The sequence below is a fragment of the Diabrotica virgifera genome, chromosome 2, assembly GCF_917563875.1.
Source record: "Diabrotica virgifera virgifera chromosome 2, PGI_DIABVI_V3a".
Classification (NCBI taxonomy): Eukaryota; Metazoa; Arthropoda; class Insecta; order Coleoptera; family Chrysomelidae; genus Diabrotica; species Diabrotica virgifera.
In genome coordinates, this window is record NC_065444.1 from 20053196 (window position 1) to 20070380 (window position 17185).

Genomic DNA, 17185 nt, shown 5'->3' on the forward strand with positions numbered 1-17185 from the left:
TGATTGTTGCATGCCAATGTGAAAGCTCATCAAACTGTGGCTAGTATGAGTGCCGCAGATCTCGCTTATTCAAAGCTAAAGAATCTTTCACTGGTAAGTGTTTTATAAATAGTTGATCAAATTTTGTTATGATATTTGAACATAGCCACTTTGCACGACGCAAGTGATTGCGAAATGTATTAGTCGTTATACGGGCTCCGATACCTACCTTGAACCTACCAAAATACATAAGTAGTATGTAATACTTTTTTTTACATAATTTGATTACCATCAAAATTTATATCAATATTCACCTAATATATTGTCTTCTTACCCTATGTTTTGTTGTATTTTTTCAATTCTAAATCATTTCAATTCAAAATCAAAATAATTTGATTTACATAAGTTAAAAATGTCAAAAGGTTAATCTGTTTAGTTAGACGATCTTCGCACATAATGACAAGCTGCCTCTGTGGTGCAGTTTTAATGCGGGTGAATCCCAATACAACGCAAATACCAGCCGCGTGGTAAGTTGGTTCGAATCCCAATAGAAACTTTTATTTTTTTATTTTTTTTATACATTTTATGATTGTAAGTATATTTATTATATAATTTTATTTTCAGAAAATACGTATTTAGTTAAAAATTTTTCCGACAATTAATGTTCAGAAATCATTTGTGGCATTTTTAATGTGTTTGTGTGTGTTTTATTTTTTTATTATTTTAATTTTTGGCACTGTTTTAATAAAAATGTTTGAGAAGTATTAAGTATAAATTAATTTAATATTTAAATAAAATATAAATAAAAAGTATATTAATTTCGTTTATAATCATATAATCATATAATCATATAATAGAAGTATAACTTCTTACGTGCGTACAAAGTACACACACATTCTTTTTTCCAAAAAAAAACTTTTTTACCCTGTTTTTTTATCTATATCATAATTGATAAAAAAATTGTAATAAATATGTATAATATCTTATATAACAAAATAAAAAGTTTAATTGGAAAGATTTACGATACTTTTGCATAATTATTTATTACTAATAAATGCATTTATTATGCATTTTTTATTCAGTTTTTTTTAAAACAAGTTGAAAATATAGCTCATGCTCTTTTATTTGACACCTTGGGAATGGTTCTAACGTCATTTTCTTCTGACTGATGTTATTGCAAAAAAAATGCTCTCTGGGATAAACAATTTAAATAACATTTAAACAATTGAATGAATCGCTTTGAAATTTTTATCACATATTAAGCACCAAAGAACCCTTATTTGACAAAAATTTCAAAGTTGTACACTAATTTTTACAACAGTTATTGCGAAAATAATTTGTTTTGAAATTCCGACCTTTTTTCGCAATTATATTAACAATAAATGAGTATATCAAACTTTGTAATAAGTCATTTTAAAGCTTTTTCCATAATCTCGAAGATATTTGTACTAAAAAATCAGTTTTACTGTTTTCCATTGATTTGAAAAAAAGTGAAAAGTGCCATTTTTTGACACTTAATTGTTTATAAATAAAAATGGCCGCCAGATCCTACGCAGAAATAGTTACAATTTGCTCTTATAGGTATTACCTGTTGAAAAAATGCTTCAGTACCCTGGCTGTTTAAGTGTCATGGAAAAAACCTTATTACCCTGGACTATTTATTCTTTCAGTTTTTCCGTTAAACACAGTAATTGTTCCCACTTACCAGTAATTCTTCCTAGCAAGTATCCTTTGTCTTTCAAACTTTCTGAAGCAGTTCCTGAGACATGAGCTCCTAGAGAGAATCCGATGAGATGAATGTTCCGTGGATCCAAACCTTTTTTTACCATGTTTGTTAATAGTATGCCGAGTTGCCTCCCCACTAGTTCTGTATTTGCTGCAGCTACAGGATAATGAGGTCCTCGAGCACCCATATGCCAATCCATCAAAATAACGTTACAGTCGTACTATAATAAGGAATACAAACTTTAAACAACAAAAAGGCAAAAACATAACATAATTAATAATTTAAAAACATACAACATATTTTTGAATAACGGCTATCCTAGTAAAAATTTTCTTCTTTAACCTTCGGATGACCAAGGGGGGTAAATTTGGACCCCAGCGTATGTTTTTCTTTAATAAATTCAGAAGTATTTTTAATTTTTAACTCATTATTTTTTATTTGACTTTAATATCACTTTATAGATATCCTCATATTTTGAAAAAAAAAATTCCCTATATTTTATGAATAAAAAATATATTCTGAAGTTGATGTTTAGTAAAATACCGTCTATTATGTGGAATTCCAAGTATAGTTTTACACTGCGCGTTATCAAAATCTATTTTTAGACTGTGGTGCCTGTTATGTACGAATCATGACATTCCTGTCTGGTACAGTTAGTCATTATTATTATTTTCTGGCGTACATTATTATAGTTTCTTAGTATTTTGTGTACATATAAGATATGGCCCGCAAATATCTTTGAGGCTGAGTTACAGGAAATTGTTACTGTTAGCGATTTTTATGATGAGAGAGAAGATGAAATAGTATCAGAAAACGAGGATCTATTGTTAGATGAAGATTTAAATACTGAAAACATTCATTCCAGGTCATTTTTGAGCTGAGGTCATTTTTTACCCCCGTTGGTCATCCGTGTAACAAAAAAAGGTGGGTCATCGGAAGGTTAATTGTCCACAGCTGACCTAAATAGTGTTGTGGTGCTCACTCCATACCACTGGCGGAGGCTCCTAAGCCAGGATGTTTTTCTGGGCAAAGTACTCTAGTTTTCTTCTTTTTATGATACTCAGTACTTCTCTTTCTTTGCATGTTTAGCCGCTGCATTATTTTCAGGCAACTAATCTACAACTCAGACTTATATGACGAGCAAGAGCAAGGTGACTTATATGAAGAGACCAAATCCCGCTAAGGGATTTGGTCTGATACGGAATGCTACGTCCATATTACGAACGTCCATTTATGACGTTCATTCAATGTTAACGAACTAACTGTACGATCGATAAAAAAAATCTGAAGATAAAATAAATAAGGTCTTTTGTGGTTTGTAGCTTCAACTTCACTATCAGATAAAATTGCTCAGCAATAGAAAAAATGAAACATGGAAGTGGCGTTGTCATTATGGATCGAAGACCGCAACCAAAAAAGTGTGCCTCTGAATGTTCCAATGGTCCGAGAGAAGAGAAAGCGTCTTTACTCACAGTTTAAAGAACCTGGTGGTAGTGGTGGTGGTAATGTACAGATTGAGGATCTCAAGCATCGGAAGATGGGATCAATAAGTTTAAGGTGCGACAATCATTGTATAGCATTAAAATCGTTGGCAAAACTTCATCTGCAGACATTGCTGCAGCAGAAAGATATCCAGAAGGATTTGCGAACCTGATGGTGGTCGGTGGAAGATATACACCTGAACAAGTATTTAATTCAGGCGAAACTACACTGTTTTGGAAGAGAATTCCAACTAAAACATTAATTTCTAAAAGCGAAAAGTCTGCCCCTCAATCTAAGACAGCGAAGGATAGAGTTACACTGCTGCTTATCTTTTTTTTTTCAAAATTGAAAAAAAAATGTTTTAATTTATACCCAATTTTTTTCAAAAATGAGCATTTTGAACCAATGAAACTTACAGATAATATAAACAATATATAAGTAAAGTAACTTGTGAAGCGGTAACAATTAATTTTATTTGGAAAGCTAATTAGGGGGTGATTTTCGCCATTTTTTAGCAAAAAATAAAATAGACCAGCAATATTTTGAGCGTAACTCACTTACTTTTAATGTTGGAAGATTTTTTAAAACAAAAATAAACCTTTTTTTAAACACTTTAAAAAAGTTGAAATGAATTTTCCCCGAAAAGAGCTCCGTTTTTGAGTTATTTCAAATTGAAATATTCGATTTGGAATTTGACGAAGAAGAACCTACTTTTCATTAGATACAACTCTGTTTCTACTGGGTCTACAGACCTCATGCATACACCATTTTTTTCAGTTTTTTTATAAGCTATATTTTTGCTAAGAATATTTTTTTCGCTTAAATACTTACTTTTTGAGTTATCTGCGAAAATCCGTCCAAAAACATGTTTTTTTTTTGTTAAAAATGAACATATTCACTCGCAAATAGCTCGAAAAGTATTAATTTAGTGAAAAAACTCTATAGAACAAAAGTTACTTAGAATCAGTCATTTTATATAATTTCTGACTTATTTTGAAAGTATATTTTTTCACCCCCGAGAAAATGTTTTTCACCCCGTATTTCTCAATTTTGGTAAAATGGAGGGGATGGCGAATTCTAAACTTTTTCTTATATAATAATAGACAATTTCAACTACCTTTTCCCAAATTTTCATCCTTCCTTTATTTTTTTCTAGGTTTTCGTAAAATATTGGGTTCCCTGATCGGGCTACTAATATAAAATCGCTGAAATACATAGTGTAGGAAACAGAGGTTGAACCTTGCAAAATGGACACAAGTCCGGTATTATTTTTTTTTCGTTTTATCAAGGAGTGCTTATTATAAGACTAACTTTTTCTGAAAAAATTTCGCCCCGGAACCCCCCTTTTCACCCCTTTAAAGGGGGTAATTTGTGGTTTTTGCGGAACGTAGCCCTTCCTGTACCTTTTACAAAAAATTTTTTTGATAGAAATATGAAGAGGACTATATTTTCTACGATTTATTTCCCGACAGCATATGTATATCATCCACCGTTTAGCGGGGGTGGCGCCCCAAAGTTGACAAGATTTTAAAAAAGATGTTTTAAAAAAAAATATATTTTTCCCTAACTGTAACGGAAATTAAGAAGGAATCCTACGGCAATTATTCACAAATAAGTGACCGATTTTTTGGTATAGGCTTTACCTAAGGGTAATTGCTCTATTTTTAATTACAGGGTGTTACATTTTAAAAAACCCCTTTTTATACCATCTGAACCGTTTATGCTAGAGTAAAAAGACTTTCAGCGATTACCCATGTACTGATGCTATTTACAAATTTGTATAATGCACCCCCATTTTTTTCCCGGAACCACCCAAAAAAAAAGAAGAATTAATAAATAAAGTGATTTTCTTGGAATCCTTCACACACAATGCCCTTTATTAATATGATTCATATATCATTTTATGCATGTTATTATTACCCATGCATAGACACCGAAAGCGATTTCTTAGTTCAACCCCTGTAGCAAAAAAAAATAAATAAAATGGGGGGTTGAAATTTTTTTTTTGTTTTATGCTTTTTGATCCATATGGGCATATACTTCATCAATAGTGCTTTTCAAAAATATATATGGTTATTGCAACATCCCTGCGGGAACCACCCCTATCCTTGAAAATATACTGCAGAAACAACCCCTATCCCTTGGCGAGGATATTTTTACGATTTTCTCATTACCTATGCATTATTTTTAAACAAAACTTATACAAGGTTAAAGACCATTATTTACTCTAAAAATTAGGTCCTATTAATTTTTTTCGTATAAACAACCGTTACGGTACAGTGGCGCCGTAAACCTCATATATGCTTTGGCAGGCTCCAATTTTTGTTTTTTTGTCGTCATCTGTTCGTTTTATTGATAAATTACTTATGTAAAATAAAACAACACAAAATAAAACCCACAAATTATGACCTATGCACATTTTACAATCTTTGCGCCCCAAAGCAACAGTGGTGGCCCAAAATCAATTTTTGCATATTTTCGCCACCTACACGCATTTTATTGCATTAATGCTACCTTAATAGCACAATATTTACCCTTAGATGGTCGCTAAGCAGTGGCGGATCCAGGGAGGGGTGATGGGGTGATCACCTCACCCCCTCTCAAACCAAGTGATATTGTATTCAAAGATTATAAAAATATTAATTTATTTTTATAGAAATACATACCTATATATTATATTATTATTTTTATAAGAATGGCGTACTTTTTATGTTTTACCGACAGTGGAGGATCCAGCATCGTTAAGAGGGGGGTGCCAATTGGTTAAATTTCTATAAAAATAAAATAATATTTTTATAATCTTGAATATAATATCACTTGGTTTGACAGGGGGGAGGTGATCACCCCCATCACCCCTCCCTGGATCCGCCACTGCTTAGCGACCATCTAAGGGTAAATATTGTGCTATTAAGGTAGCATTAATGCAATAAAATGCGTGTTGGTGGCGAAAATATGCAAAAATTAATTTTGGGCCACCACTGTGGCTTTGGGGAGCAAAGATTGTAAAATGTGCATAAGTCATAATTTGTAGGTTACACTGTATTGTTTTATTTTACATAAGTACTTTATCAATAAAACGAAAATATGACGAAAAAAAAAACAAAAACTGGAGCCCGCCAAAGCATATATGAGGTTTACGGCGCCACTGTGCCGTAACGGTTGCTTATACGAAAAAAATTAATAGAACCTAATTTTTAGAGTAAATAGTGGTCTTTAATCTTGTATAAGTTTTGTTTAAATAGAATGCATAGGTAATGAGAAAATCGTAAAAACATGCTCGCCAAGGGATAGGGGTAGTTTCTGCAGTATATTTTCAAGGATAGGGGTGGTTTCCGCGGGGATGTTGCAATAACCATATATATTTTGGAAAACTACTATTGATGAAGCTTATGCCCATATGGATCAAAAAACAAAAAACAAAAAAATTTCAACACCCCTTTTATTTTATTTTTTTGGCTACAGGGGTTGCACTAGGAAATCGCTTTTGGTGTCTATGCATGGCTAATAATAACGTGCACAAAATGATATATGAAGCATATTAATAAAGGGCATTGTGTGTGAAGGATTCCATGAAAATCACTTTATTTATTAATTCTTCTTTTTTTTTGGGGTGGTTCCGGGGAAAAAATGGGGGTGCATTATACAAATTTGTAAATAGCACCAGTTCATGGTTAATCGCTGAAAGTATTTTTACTCTAGCATGAACGGTTCAGATGGTATAAAAAGGGGTTTTTTTAAAATGTAACACCCTGTAATTAAAAAAAGGGCAATTACCGTTAAGTGAAAGCTATACCAAAAAATTAGTCACTTATTTTTGAATAATTGTCGTAGGATTTCTTCTTAATTTCCGTTACAGTTAGGGAAAAATATATATTCTTTTAAAATCATCTTTTTTAAAAACTTGTCAAATTTGGGTCGCCATCCCCGCTAAACGGTGGATGATAGACAGATGCTGTGGGAAATAAATTGTAGAAAATATAGTCCTCTTCATATTTCTATGCAAGAAATTTTTTGTAAAACGTACAGGAAGGGCTACGTTCCGCAAAAACCACAAATTACCCCCTTTAAAGGGGTGAAAAGGGGGGTTCCGGGGCGAAATTTTTTCAGAAAAAGTTAGTCTTATGATAAGCACCCCTTGATATACCAGAAAAAAATAAAACCGTCCATTTTGCAAGGTTCAACTTTTGTTTCCTACACTAATATTATTTACAGATACTTTTGAGGTCAGATTTGTTTCAATGAAGTACGGGTTGTAAAAAAGGATGTGTTCTGTCAGTGGAAAGCCAATGTTCAGAAGCTAATTCTTGTGGCATTTAAATGCTATTTATTTTCTTTAATGGAAATTAACAACAATTTCAGTAAAATTTGTTTACGTTTATTTTGAAATTTGCAATTTACTTAGCAGTTAGCAGTAATAGTAATAGTTAAACTGCAGTTTTAACTTTCCAACATATTTGATTTTGTAATGGACATTCTTTTTTAATATCGACTGTCCTATTATTCAATTATAACCTTTAATAAATGATGCATTCTATGTTGTTTACACCAGCTATTCATGTAACTTACATCTTCAAGGTAAGTAACTGCCTTACGAATAATGAGGTTAATTGTATTATCATATCTTATATTTATTTTTTTATCATTTATCATTTGCAATAATTTCTTATCTCATTGTATAAAGAGAAAGCTCTGTTTGTTTTTACCATTATATTTAGTAACCTTAAACTCATCAACTTACATAATTTTGTTGTTCTTGAATTTATGGTCTAGGTTAAGAAAAAATCGACAAAATGATGTTTCATGGTTACGATACGATCTCTTCTGAGAGTTCTGTAGTTGTTTAATTGACCAACCTTCAAATTTGACATATTGCCAAAGAGCGTAATGTAGCGATTACATACAGTCGGAAAAATGAAAGATTACACATGCCATGAACGATCACATCGGTCAATTATTTATGTACTTTCAGTATAAAAATTAATTTGTTGTATGTACTTGAATAATTTGGTTTGGCTTGTCCAGTTACATATTTTGCTTTTTCTTATGCAAAGAAAATGAATTGTCTAATTGAATGAATGTCAACAAAATGATAAAAATATCAGAAACAGAAAAGAATTCAAAGCAACTACAAACTATACAGTAGAAGCAAACAAGGTACAAGGCAGAAGACTGAATGGTGACGTATCAACAACAAGAAAAGATGTAGGTATTGAATCTATGGGTGAAATACTTTGACTGGGTACTTAATGGAGAGGAAGAGAAAGAAAACCTGGAGGAAGAAAGAGATGAGGTAAGCGGAAGAGACGAGAGGGAAAATGTTTTTTTTTCTTCCTTATTGGCTTTGGATTACTTGATCCATTCAGCCACGATAGATAATAAATTACTGTTTGCTACAATATTCCAAATATAATACATTGCATTACATAATACATTAGGTACATGTGCGCACATATAATACTTATGCACGCACATACATACATACATATGTAGAAGTGGAAACATTTAATTGACCAGTAGGTATACTCCTCATTCATGGCCCTAACCAACTTAAATTAATTTACAAATAATTAAATCGACAAAAAAAACTACATGCTAATACTAAATACTAATACTAAATGCTAATAAATATATGTTTTTTTTTTACACAGCGATAAGGCTTCAACCCGGATCAACCCCGCGGAGGTTTACACCCTCTTTGTGTTTTTAATTTTTTTTTCTCTTTTTTATTTTTTTTATAATTTATTATACTTTTTTTTTATTTATTTATTTATTTATTTTTTTTTTTTTTATAAATATTTAATTTTTTTTATACATTTTTTTTGTATACATATTTTTTTGTATATATATTTTTTTTTTTTTTTTTTTTTTTTTTTTTTTTTTATTTTTTCAATATAAACTTTTATACAATTCTATTCTTATTACCTCCCTGCAAAATCTACTTAATGAACTTTCACAGGGAGACAATATTACATATTAAGGATAAACATAAAAAACAATAATTATTGCTAAACACATTCAACCGGACTCATTCAGTGCAAGTTAAATTTTCCTCTTAGTCCTTTTTAAAAACTCCCAGATGATTTGTTTAATTTTAGAATTTCTACGAGACAAATATAAAAGAGAAGCATTATTTTGTGGGAAAGGTATTTCTTCTTGAACCAGATTGTTCATCAAAAACTTAATTGCAACATCATTATGTTTGCATCCAAACAACCAATGATTAATATCGTCAACATATCCATTGCAATCGCAAAGATCTGATTCGGATAGGTTAAATCTATAGAGGTATGACTTGACAGTGGCATGATTAAAGAGACATCTAATAAACATGGCATATATATTTCTATTGGGATAACTTCTGATAGCAAAAGGCTCAGTAGGTAAACTAGGATGAATTTTGGTGTAGAGATTGTTGCTTCGATTGCAGAAAGCGTGCCACTCAATATCCCAATTTTGTTTCAAACTTTTCTTGCAAGTAGCTGTTAGATCGCTTCTATCTAGCCAAGTTATTTCCGATCCTTTTAAGATTGCCTCTTTAGCAAAAAAATCTGCTTTTATGTTACCGGAAATACCAATATGTCCTTTTACCCAGACGAAAGTTACAGAAGTCTGTTTTTCCAGTAGCTTTAGTTGGTTTTCTAAAATTTTGACGACAAGGCTATTTTTATATAAATGTTTACGTGTGTTTTCTAGAGCTAATAACGAAGATCTTGAATCTGACATAATTACAACTTGCTTGTTAGAAATTTTTTTGTTGACAGCCCATTCTAGAGCTTGATAAATCGCGAACATTTCTGCAGAGTATATGGAACATTGTTTATCTAACTTGAACATCAAGGATTCTTGGTGATCCGGAATATATACAGCACATCCAACTCCCAATCTTGATTTTGAACCATCCGTGAAAATCCTGCATGGATTATCAAGCTTGGCTATATGTTGCTGAAAGTCAACTGGATTATCACTGTCAAAATTTGGGAACCAAACATTAACATTGGCATAAGATATATTAAAACTCGATTTAAAGAAAGTTAATTCACCTGGACTGTTTAGGTGCTGAGAAACGTTCGAGTATGCTACTGCTAAAATAGGAGAATTCCTGTTGTGCCACCATTTGTCGACAAGATTAGAAACAGAGATGTCACATATTTTTTGTAGTAGTTCAGTTTGGTTGTAAGATTGGCATTAACCACTATGATTCCTGAAGTTAAATACGCATTTAAAAAACTAGCCAGACACAAATCACCCGGCATAGATAACTTCTATTTGAACTATACAGATGTTTCATTAACAATATTCCATACCGTAACTGGAGAAACCTTAGCACAAAATACGAATATTTAACCTTAAACACTTAAATAAAATATTCTTCCTTGCCGACATACAGAGTGTTTTATTACAAACGTTCTAAAATGATTTTAGCCCATGGTTAAAGCACCTTTTAATATTTTTTACTCAAACTTGACATACAGTTTACACAGGCTAGGGTACTTTAACTAGTCTTAAAAGATAGTTTTCCGCTATTTCCGTTTTTACTTCTTTTCCAGCAAATAAGCATTAAATCGTAAAGTATAACTTTATTTATTTTAAGTCTCATTTTAACTAGATATTTTCTTGTTTCCTTGCTGCTGAATTTTAGGTATAATTTTGATTTTTCTATTTTTAAGTTGTTTTCAATTATTCTTTTTGATGTGATCCATTTTGTTGTATGCTGCTTCAAAATATGTTGCAGACAAATATCTATCAGAAGCCACGATAATTATCACGCACTTATTGTATTTCTCAAAAATGTATACGAAAAACTAATTTTAAAACTTACCATTTTTAAATAAGAATTCGTAATAATCATTGCAGCTTTTTCATTCCATTTGCTCATATATCCATGGACCACCACCTTTAGTGGACCAGAAATTCTAAACGATGAACTATTTAATGAGTTGTCGTTATCATCGTAATATAGAACTTCTGGCTCAGTAAAATCTGTGCTTCTAGTATACAGATAAAACTTAGTTTTAAGAAGTTCTGGACTTTCTGGTGTTTTCTGTAGAGGCGAGTTTTTGTGAGGTAAATTGAAACAGCCTACTACATCTGTAAGAACAAAAAATGATTTAGTACAATATAATAATAGATATAAACTCTTAAAACTTTTAAAACTTCTTTTTTTACAGTAAGTGTGAAGAGAATATCGAAAAAACGAATATCGAATATCAAATCGGTTTCAAAAGCTATCTTGAAATACGAGAAGCTCTGTTCGGAACGCTCTGTATATACTTGTTTTATGGACTACGCCAAAGCTTTTGACACGTGCATTCACGAAATGATGGTTCATATCCTGAGAACCACAGGAGTATGTGAAAATAAGGATATAAGAATAATCATCAATTTATTATTGAGATTGGTATGATATTTAGCCAGATATTTATGACAAGCACGCTATTTAGGGTGGCAATGAATAAAATTAAGATAGCTATGATGGTAAACAACTTTCTGAAAGGACATGGTACATGAAGAAGAAGAACCAATCTATATAGGGAGCGTTCAAGTATTACGTAACGCAGTTTGGGGGGGAGGGGGGTCTTGTAAAACGTTACGGCGCGTTACATGGGGGGGAGGGGGTTCGAACAGCGCGTTACGTAACATTCTTTTTTAAAAAATTAGTAAATCCTTTATAAAAGGTATATATTTTAAGGTAAATATATACCTTTTATAAAGGATTTACTATTTTTGTATTACATAGTATACAGCCAACTACAGGAAAACTTTTCCTTGTGGATTCTTTTTTAACTTAAATGAAAAAAAACTACGGAATTTCATTTATGTTTTACATAGACCCCTGAATTGTTTTATGTTGCACTCTATCGCTCCGTTCATGTTCCGACAAGAGGACAATACATAATAGTACGTTTTCAAGTGAAAAAATCTTAAAATTTGTAACACAGATGAAGCACAGTAACATTTGTTTCCAATAATTAGATGGACCTGTCTCCACAACAAAAGATTAAAAGATACAGATGTTATTTAAAAGGTTGCAGAAGGGAACTACATGTTCATAAATCTTGTATGTTTTCTGAAATCGTTTTCTGCAGTAGGTATTCATTAATGTTTTTAATACGCAAATTTTCAAATTATTTAAAAATGTCTTTAAATAAAAAGCATTAAATACAAAACCCACTATACTGATGCTTAGTTTAGAAAATTGATAGATATTTAAAAAAAATATTACCCTTATTTAAAGTGTGATTTCAAAATTTCAAAAATTTCAAGTGAATTTCAAAATTTCACCTTGCATTATTCATAATAGACCCTACATAATACACATTTTTGAGATGAGGTTGTTAAGCAGCTTCTAAAAACAAAAATATACAGGGTGTTTAATTAAAATTAAAGATAATGGACTATGCTAGACTTGAGTGAATCAACCTGTATATTCAAATTTATGTTTAAATAGTCCATAGTTGAATTTAAAAGTTGACGTATCCTAGCGTTTTAGTAATTTTCTAAAATAATGACACATGACAAAAACAATTTTATTCCATAAGTGGTTTCCATACATTATAATTTTAAATGATCACCCTGTATTATTCATAAAGACCATAAATTCAGATTGTTAAGCAGCTTTTAAACATATAAAAATATACAGGGTGTTAAAAAATAAAGCTTATGGACTACGGTAGTCTTGCATAAATCACCCTGTACATTTAAATTTATGTTTAAAAAGCACACATTTTTATATATTAAAATCTACGGGTCTCAGCGTTTTTTAAAATTGATTAAAACATGGACAGAAATAATTTTATTCCATAAGTGCCTTCTTACATATACAGAGTGTTTCAGAAAAAGGTAACACGATCTCTAAGATAGGTGAAAAACTGAAAAATAATTGGGGTTTGCTTAGTATAAAATTTTTGTAACGGCATGCGTTTTCACGATATAGGGCGTTGAAGAACAAAAAGTTTTACACATTTTTTTCACTATTTTTCCGAAACTACTGGCAACATCGTATACTATTTGTTATACAAAAATTTTTACTAAGCAAAATAAAATATTGAAATAATAAATATGTTATTTTATTTTACGTTTTTATTAAAGAAGATCAAATAGAAGAATGCATGAGAAGAACAATAAAGGATGAAGCCAAAAATGTATGTAAGGATGGGGCCAAGCAGGGAAAATGTAAATGTAAATGTAAAATTAGTAATAAAAGATTATTATTCTAAGTTTTGGACATATTTCATGTCATGGGACATGAAATTACAATTGGCAGGGATAACCAGACACATGAACTAAAAAGAAGAATCGTTCTTGGGTGGGCAGCATTTGGAAAACAGAGAAACTTTTAAGAGTGAGTTGCTCATATGCCTAAAGAGAAAGGTATTTGATCAGTGCGTCCTCCCAGTCTTGACGTACGGATCAGAAACACTTACCTTACTTAAAGCCTCGGCTACCAAACTAAGAGTAACGCAGAGAAGAATGGAGCGGTCAATGTTAGGAATAACTCTGCGAGACAAAATCAGAAACGAAGAAATCAGGAGAAGAACAAAGGTGACTGACGTCATCAAAAGGATAGCTAACTTGAAGTGGAGATGGGCAGGACACATAGCGAGAATGACACATGGGCGATGGACAAAAAGGTTATTGGAATGGAGGCCAAGAGAAGACAAGAGAAGCGCCGGTTGACCGCCTACAAGATGGACAGACGACGTAAGAAAGCTAAATAAAAACTGGATGAGAGCGGCGCAGGATAGACGTGGTTGGAAATGAGGGGAGGAGGCCTATGTTCAGCAGTGGACTTTTGAGGCTGGATGATGATTGTAAGTTTTTATTATTACCTCAAATGCGATTAAAATAATAATTCCGGTACTTTTCGCAACCTAGTTTTCCATTTAGGTTCAAATGGTGACTTGGGTGTTACGTAACGTTTAGGTAGGGGGAGGGGGGTACATAAAAACGTTACGGTGCGTTACCTGGGGTGGGAGGGGGGTCAAAAATCTTTAAAAATTGCGTTACGTAATACTTGAACGCTCCCATTGGGATACAATAAGAACACATCATTTAAAAAAAATGTATAAAACGTTACATGAAGTATTACAAACAAACATCGTATGTATTAATATAATGTAAAACATTTTCCGTCGCATTCAGGAACTCATCGAAACCTCCAGAGAACCGCCTTGAGGGGGGGGGGGCATACTTCAACAATATGACGGACGGTCTGTCGTTGGGGTGTAAAGCTAGTTCGCGTCCGTAGTAGAATAGTACACGTGCACCCTGAATAATGCTTAATGAACTAGCATAATAGATCTCCTTGGCAAGAACACATTACAATAAAAGAAAGTACGAGTGGATGGATAGTAAACCAGTTCAATTGAAATCCAGAAAGAGGTGATCCAGACTGGGGATTGTGGCAGTCTGATAATATATTAAATTAAATAGTTCAACCATTACATCAATTACATTTTCATCAATGAGTTTTAATAATTCGATGTGCACATCATCTGTTCCAGTAGCTTCGCCTTCTTTTGTATTTTTTATGGCATATATGACTTCTCTTAATATTAGTGGTCCGGTATCCTCCATGGTTTATGGTTTCTAATCACAGTTCTTCTCTTTCGTCATTAAATAGTTGTTGGATGTAATTATTGGTCCAGTAACACAATCTCTCCTTCCCATCAGTAATAATATCACCTTTTTCAATTTTAAGGATATTCCTTCTTGTGCTTTTATGAGAACCTGTCATTTCTTTGATTTTTTTGAGTAAATTAAAGCTTTTAAACTTTTTACTCAGATCTTTTATTTACTCGCATTGTTGTCGGAGAGCCACCTCTCTTTTGCCTCTAGAAATTTCTTTCTGATGTTTTTTTGAATTTCTTTGTATTTATTCAGGTCTTTTGCTTTATGTGTTCTTCGTCATCCCAGTTCCAGTCATCAATCTTAGCTTTCTCCATTGCTGTTTATTCTATAGTCAATAGATTTTTAGAAAAGTGCAAGATCTTACAGAGGGAATCAAATTTCGTTTAACAAAATAAATCAAGTTTTTTGTTAGATGAAGTGAAAAAATTGATTAAAATCTATATAATTTTTATATATCATTATTTTATATCGTGCTGAAATCGTTTTGTTTTGTAAATAATAACTAATAATTAATTCAGTAGGTTTTACATTTGTGTATTTCTGTATTACGTGAGTTGATAATAAAATTACAAAACTGACCATGCACAAAAGTTTCAACATCTATAGTCTATCCATAGGTATTAATATCCGTTAGTCGACCTTAACCTAAGAAATATGCAATTATAAAATATAAGAAAAAAGTTTAATTATGTTAAATTTAAATTTATATACAAACTTGTTATATTTTTATGGTATTTAAAATAGTAAATTATGTTGTAAAATGTCGTTAAACAGATCACAAAAATCAAATGGAACGATACGAGAGGCTTGGAGCCTTATGTGGGTTAAATTATGGATTTATTAAAGGGAAAACTGTGTTCTGGCCAGATTTTTTCGAATAGAAATCAGGAATTCGTCATGGATAGCGTCCATCTGGAACCATAATGGTAGTAGGGGAGCAAAGTATGCTAAATGTGTAGTCACTCGAGCGCCGTGGGGACTTATTGGGTTGTGAAAAGTAGGTTCTAAAACCAAAAAAAGTTAAATCAAGTTTTCTATTTTAGTGGGCGCTTACCATTTTTTAATTTAATTTTCCATTTCCAACAATCGTTTTTGAAGTTATACTTCTTTACCGGCGATATGAGGGTGAATTTTTATATGTTAAAACCTATGATCCCGGCGCATGCGCATTATAACTTTGTTCTGATTGGATGTTCAAATGACATGTCAAAAATTATTCAATATGGCGGCTGTGGCACAGCTGTAGTTAGATTATTAATGGTTGTTGCGTTTTAAAACTTGTGTGAAAAGAAACAACAAACAAAAGTTAGTTAATAGTTATATTGCCTTTTTAAATAGTTTTCATATACCTATATTTTTGGACTATTGGACTATTTTGGACAAGGAAAACTCATTCTAATTTGGTAAGTAGTTTTATTATAATCATATTGTAATTATACATTTGGATTAGGTTGAAATACAGTAGAGCGTCGATTATCCGAACTAATTGGGGGACATAGGTGTTAGGAAAACCGATTTGTTCGGATAATCGAACTACAATATATTGATACATATTTATAGTCATATTTATCCACAAGTGAATAAAAGCCCCTACATATTTATTTATATCTTGATAATGACAACTAGCAACTAAACAAAAAAGTGCAGTCCTTGCAACAATATAATTATTTTTGGATACAATATTGAAGAAAATTGAAGATATTTTAAGCGTCAATTACTAACGCTTGCTGGGTATTCGAGTGCGGGACGCGGGAGTCGATAGTTCGAATAAGCGGTCGTTCGGTTGATCGACGTTCGGATAATCGACGCTCTACTGTACATTTATTTTCTCAAGAATGGGGATTTTAGAGAGAAATCCCAAATTAGGTCCGATTTTTATTTTTAAGTTATGATTTTTTGGCGTAGATTTATTTATCTAGTAGGTATGTAATGCTTTGATTTGCATACTTAATTTGATTACCAACAAAAGTTCTACCAATCTTCATCTAATATATTGTTTTCTTACTGTTTTGTTATATTTTAATATTTTCTTCCACAAAATTTAAACTACATAATTTAATTATATTCAAAACAACTGTCAAACAGTAAAACGTTCAGTTACCTTATTTTTCCACATGACACATAATGTGGAATTGGACGAGTGAGTCTAGGCTTCGATTACGAATCAAAGCGCCACGAAATTCACGGGTTCGATTCCCGATGCAAGTTTTTAATTTTTTTATTTTTTTATTTTTTTATGCATTTTATGATTGTAAGTATATTTGTTATATAATTTTTTTTTCAGAAAATGCGTATTTAAAATTTTTGCCAACAATTATTATCGTTCAGAAATCATTTTTTCTTTGTGGCATTTTTCAATGTGTTTGT

The 17185-nt window shown here is 31.8% G+C and overlaps 1 protein-coding gene across 1 annotated transcript in view; it reads right to left on the reverse strand.

Moving 5' to 3' along the window:
* The window catches only part of LOC126879983 (pancreatic triacylglycerol lipase-like), a 76822-nt gene that overhangs the window by 45351 nt on the left and 14286 nt on the right, over window positions 1-17185 (reverse strand). The window contains exons 2-3 of the mRNA XM_050643435.1: window positions 11007-11275; window positions 1685-1925 (exon numbers count right to left, since the gene is read on the reverse strand). Coding sequence (XP_050499392.1) covers window positions 1685-1925; window positions 11007-11275 — 510 coding nt within the window. The remainder of the gene's footprint in view (window positions 1-1684; window positions 1926-11006; window positions 11276-17185) is intronic.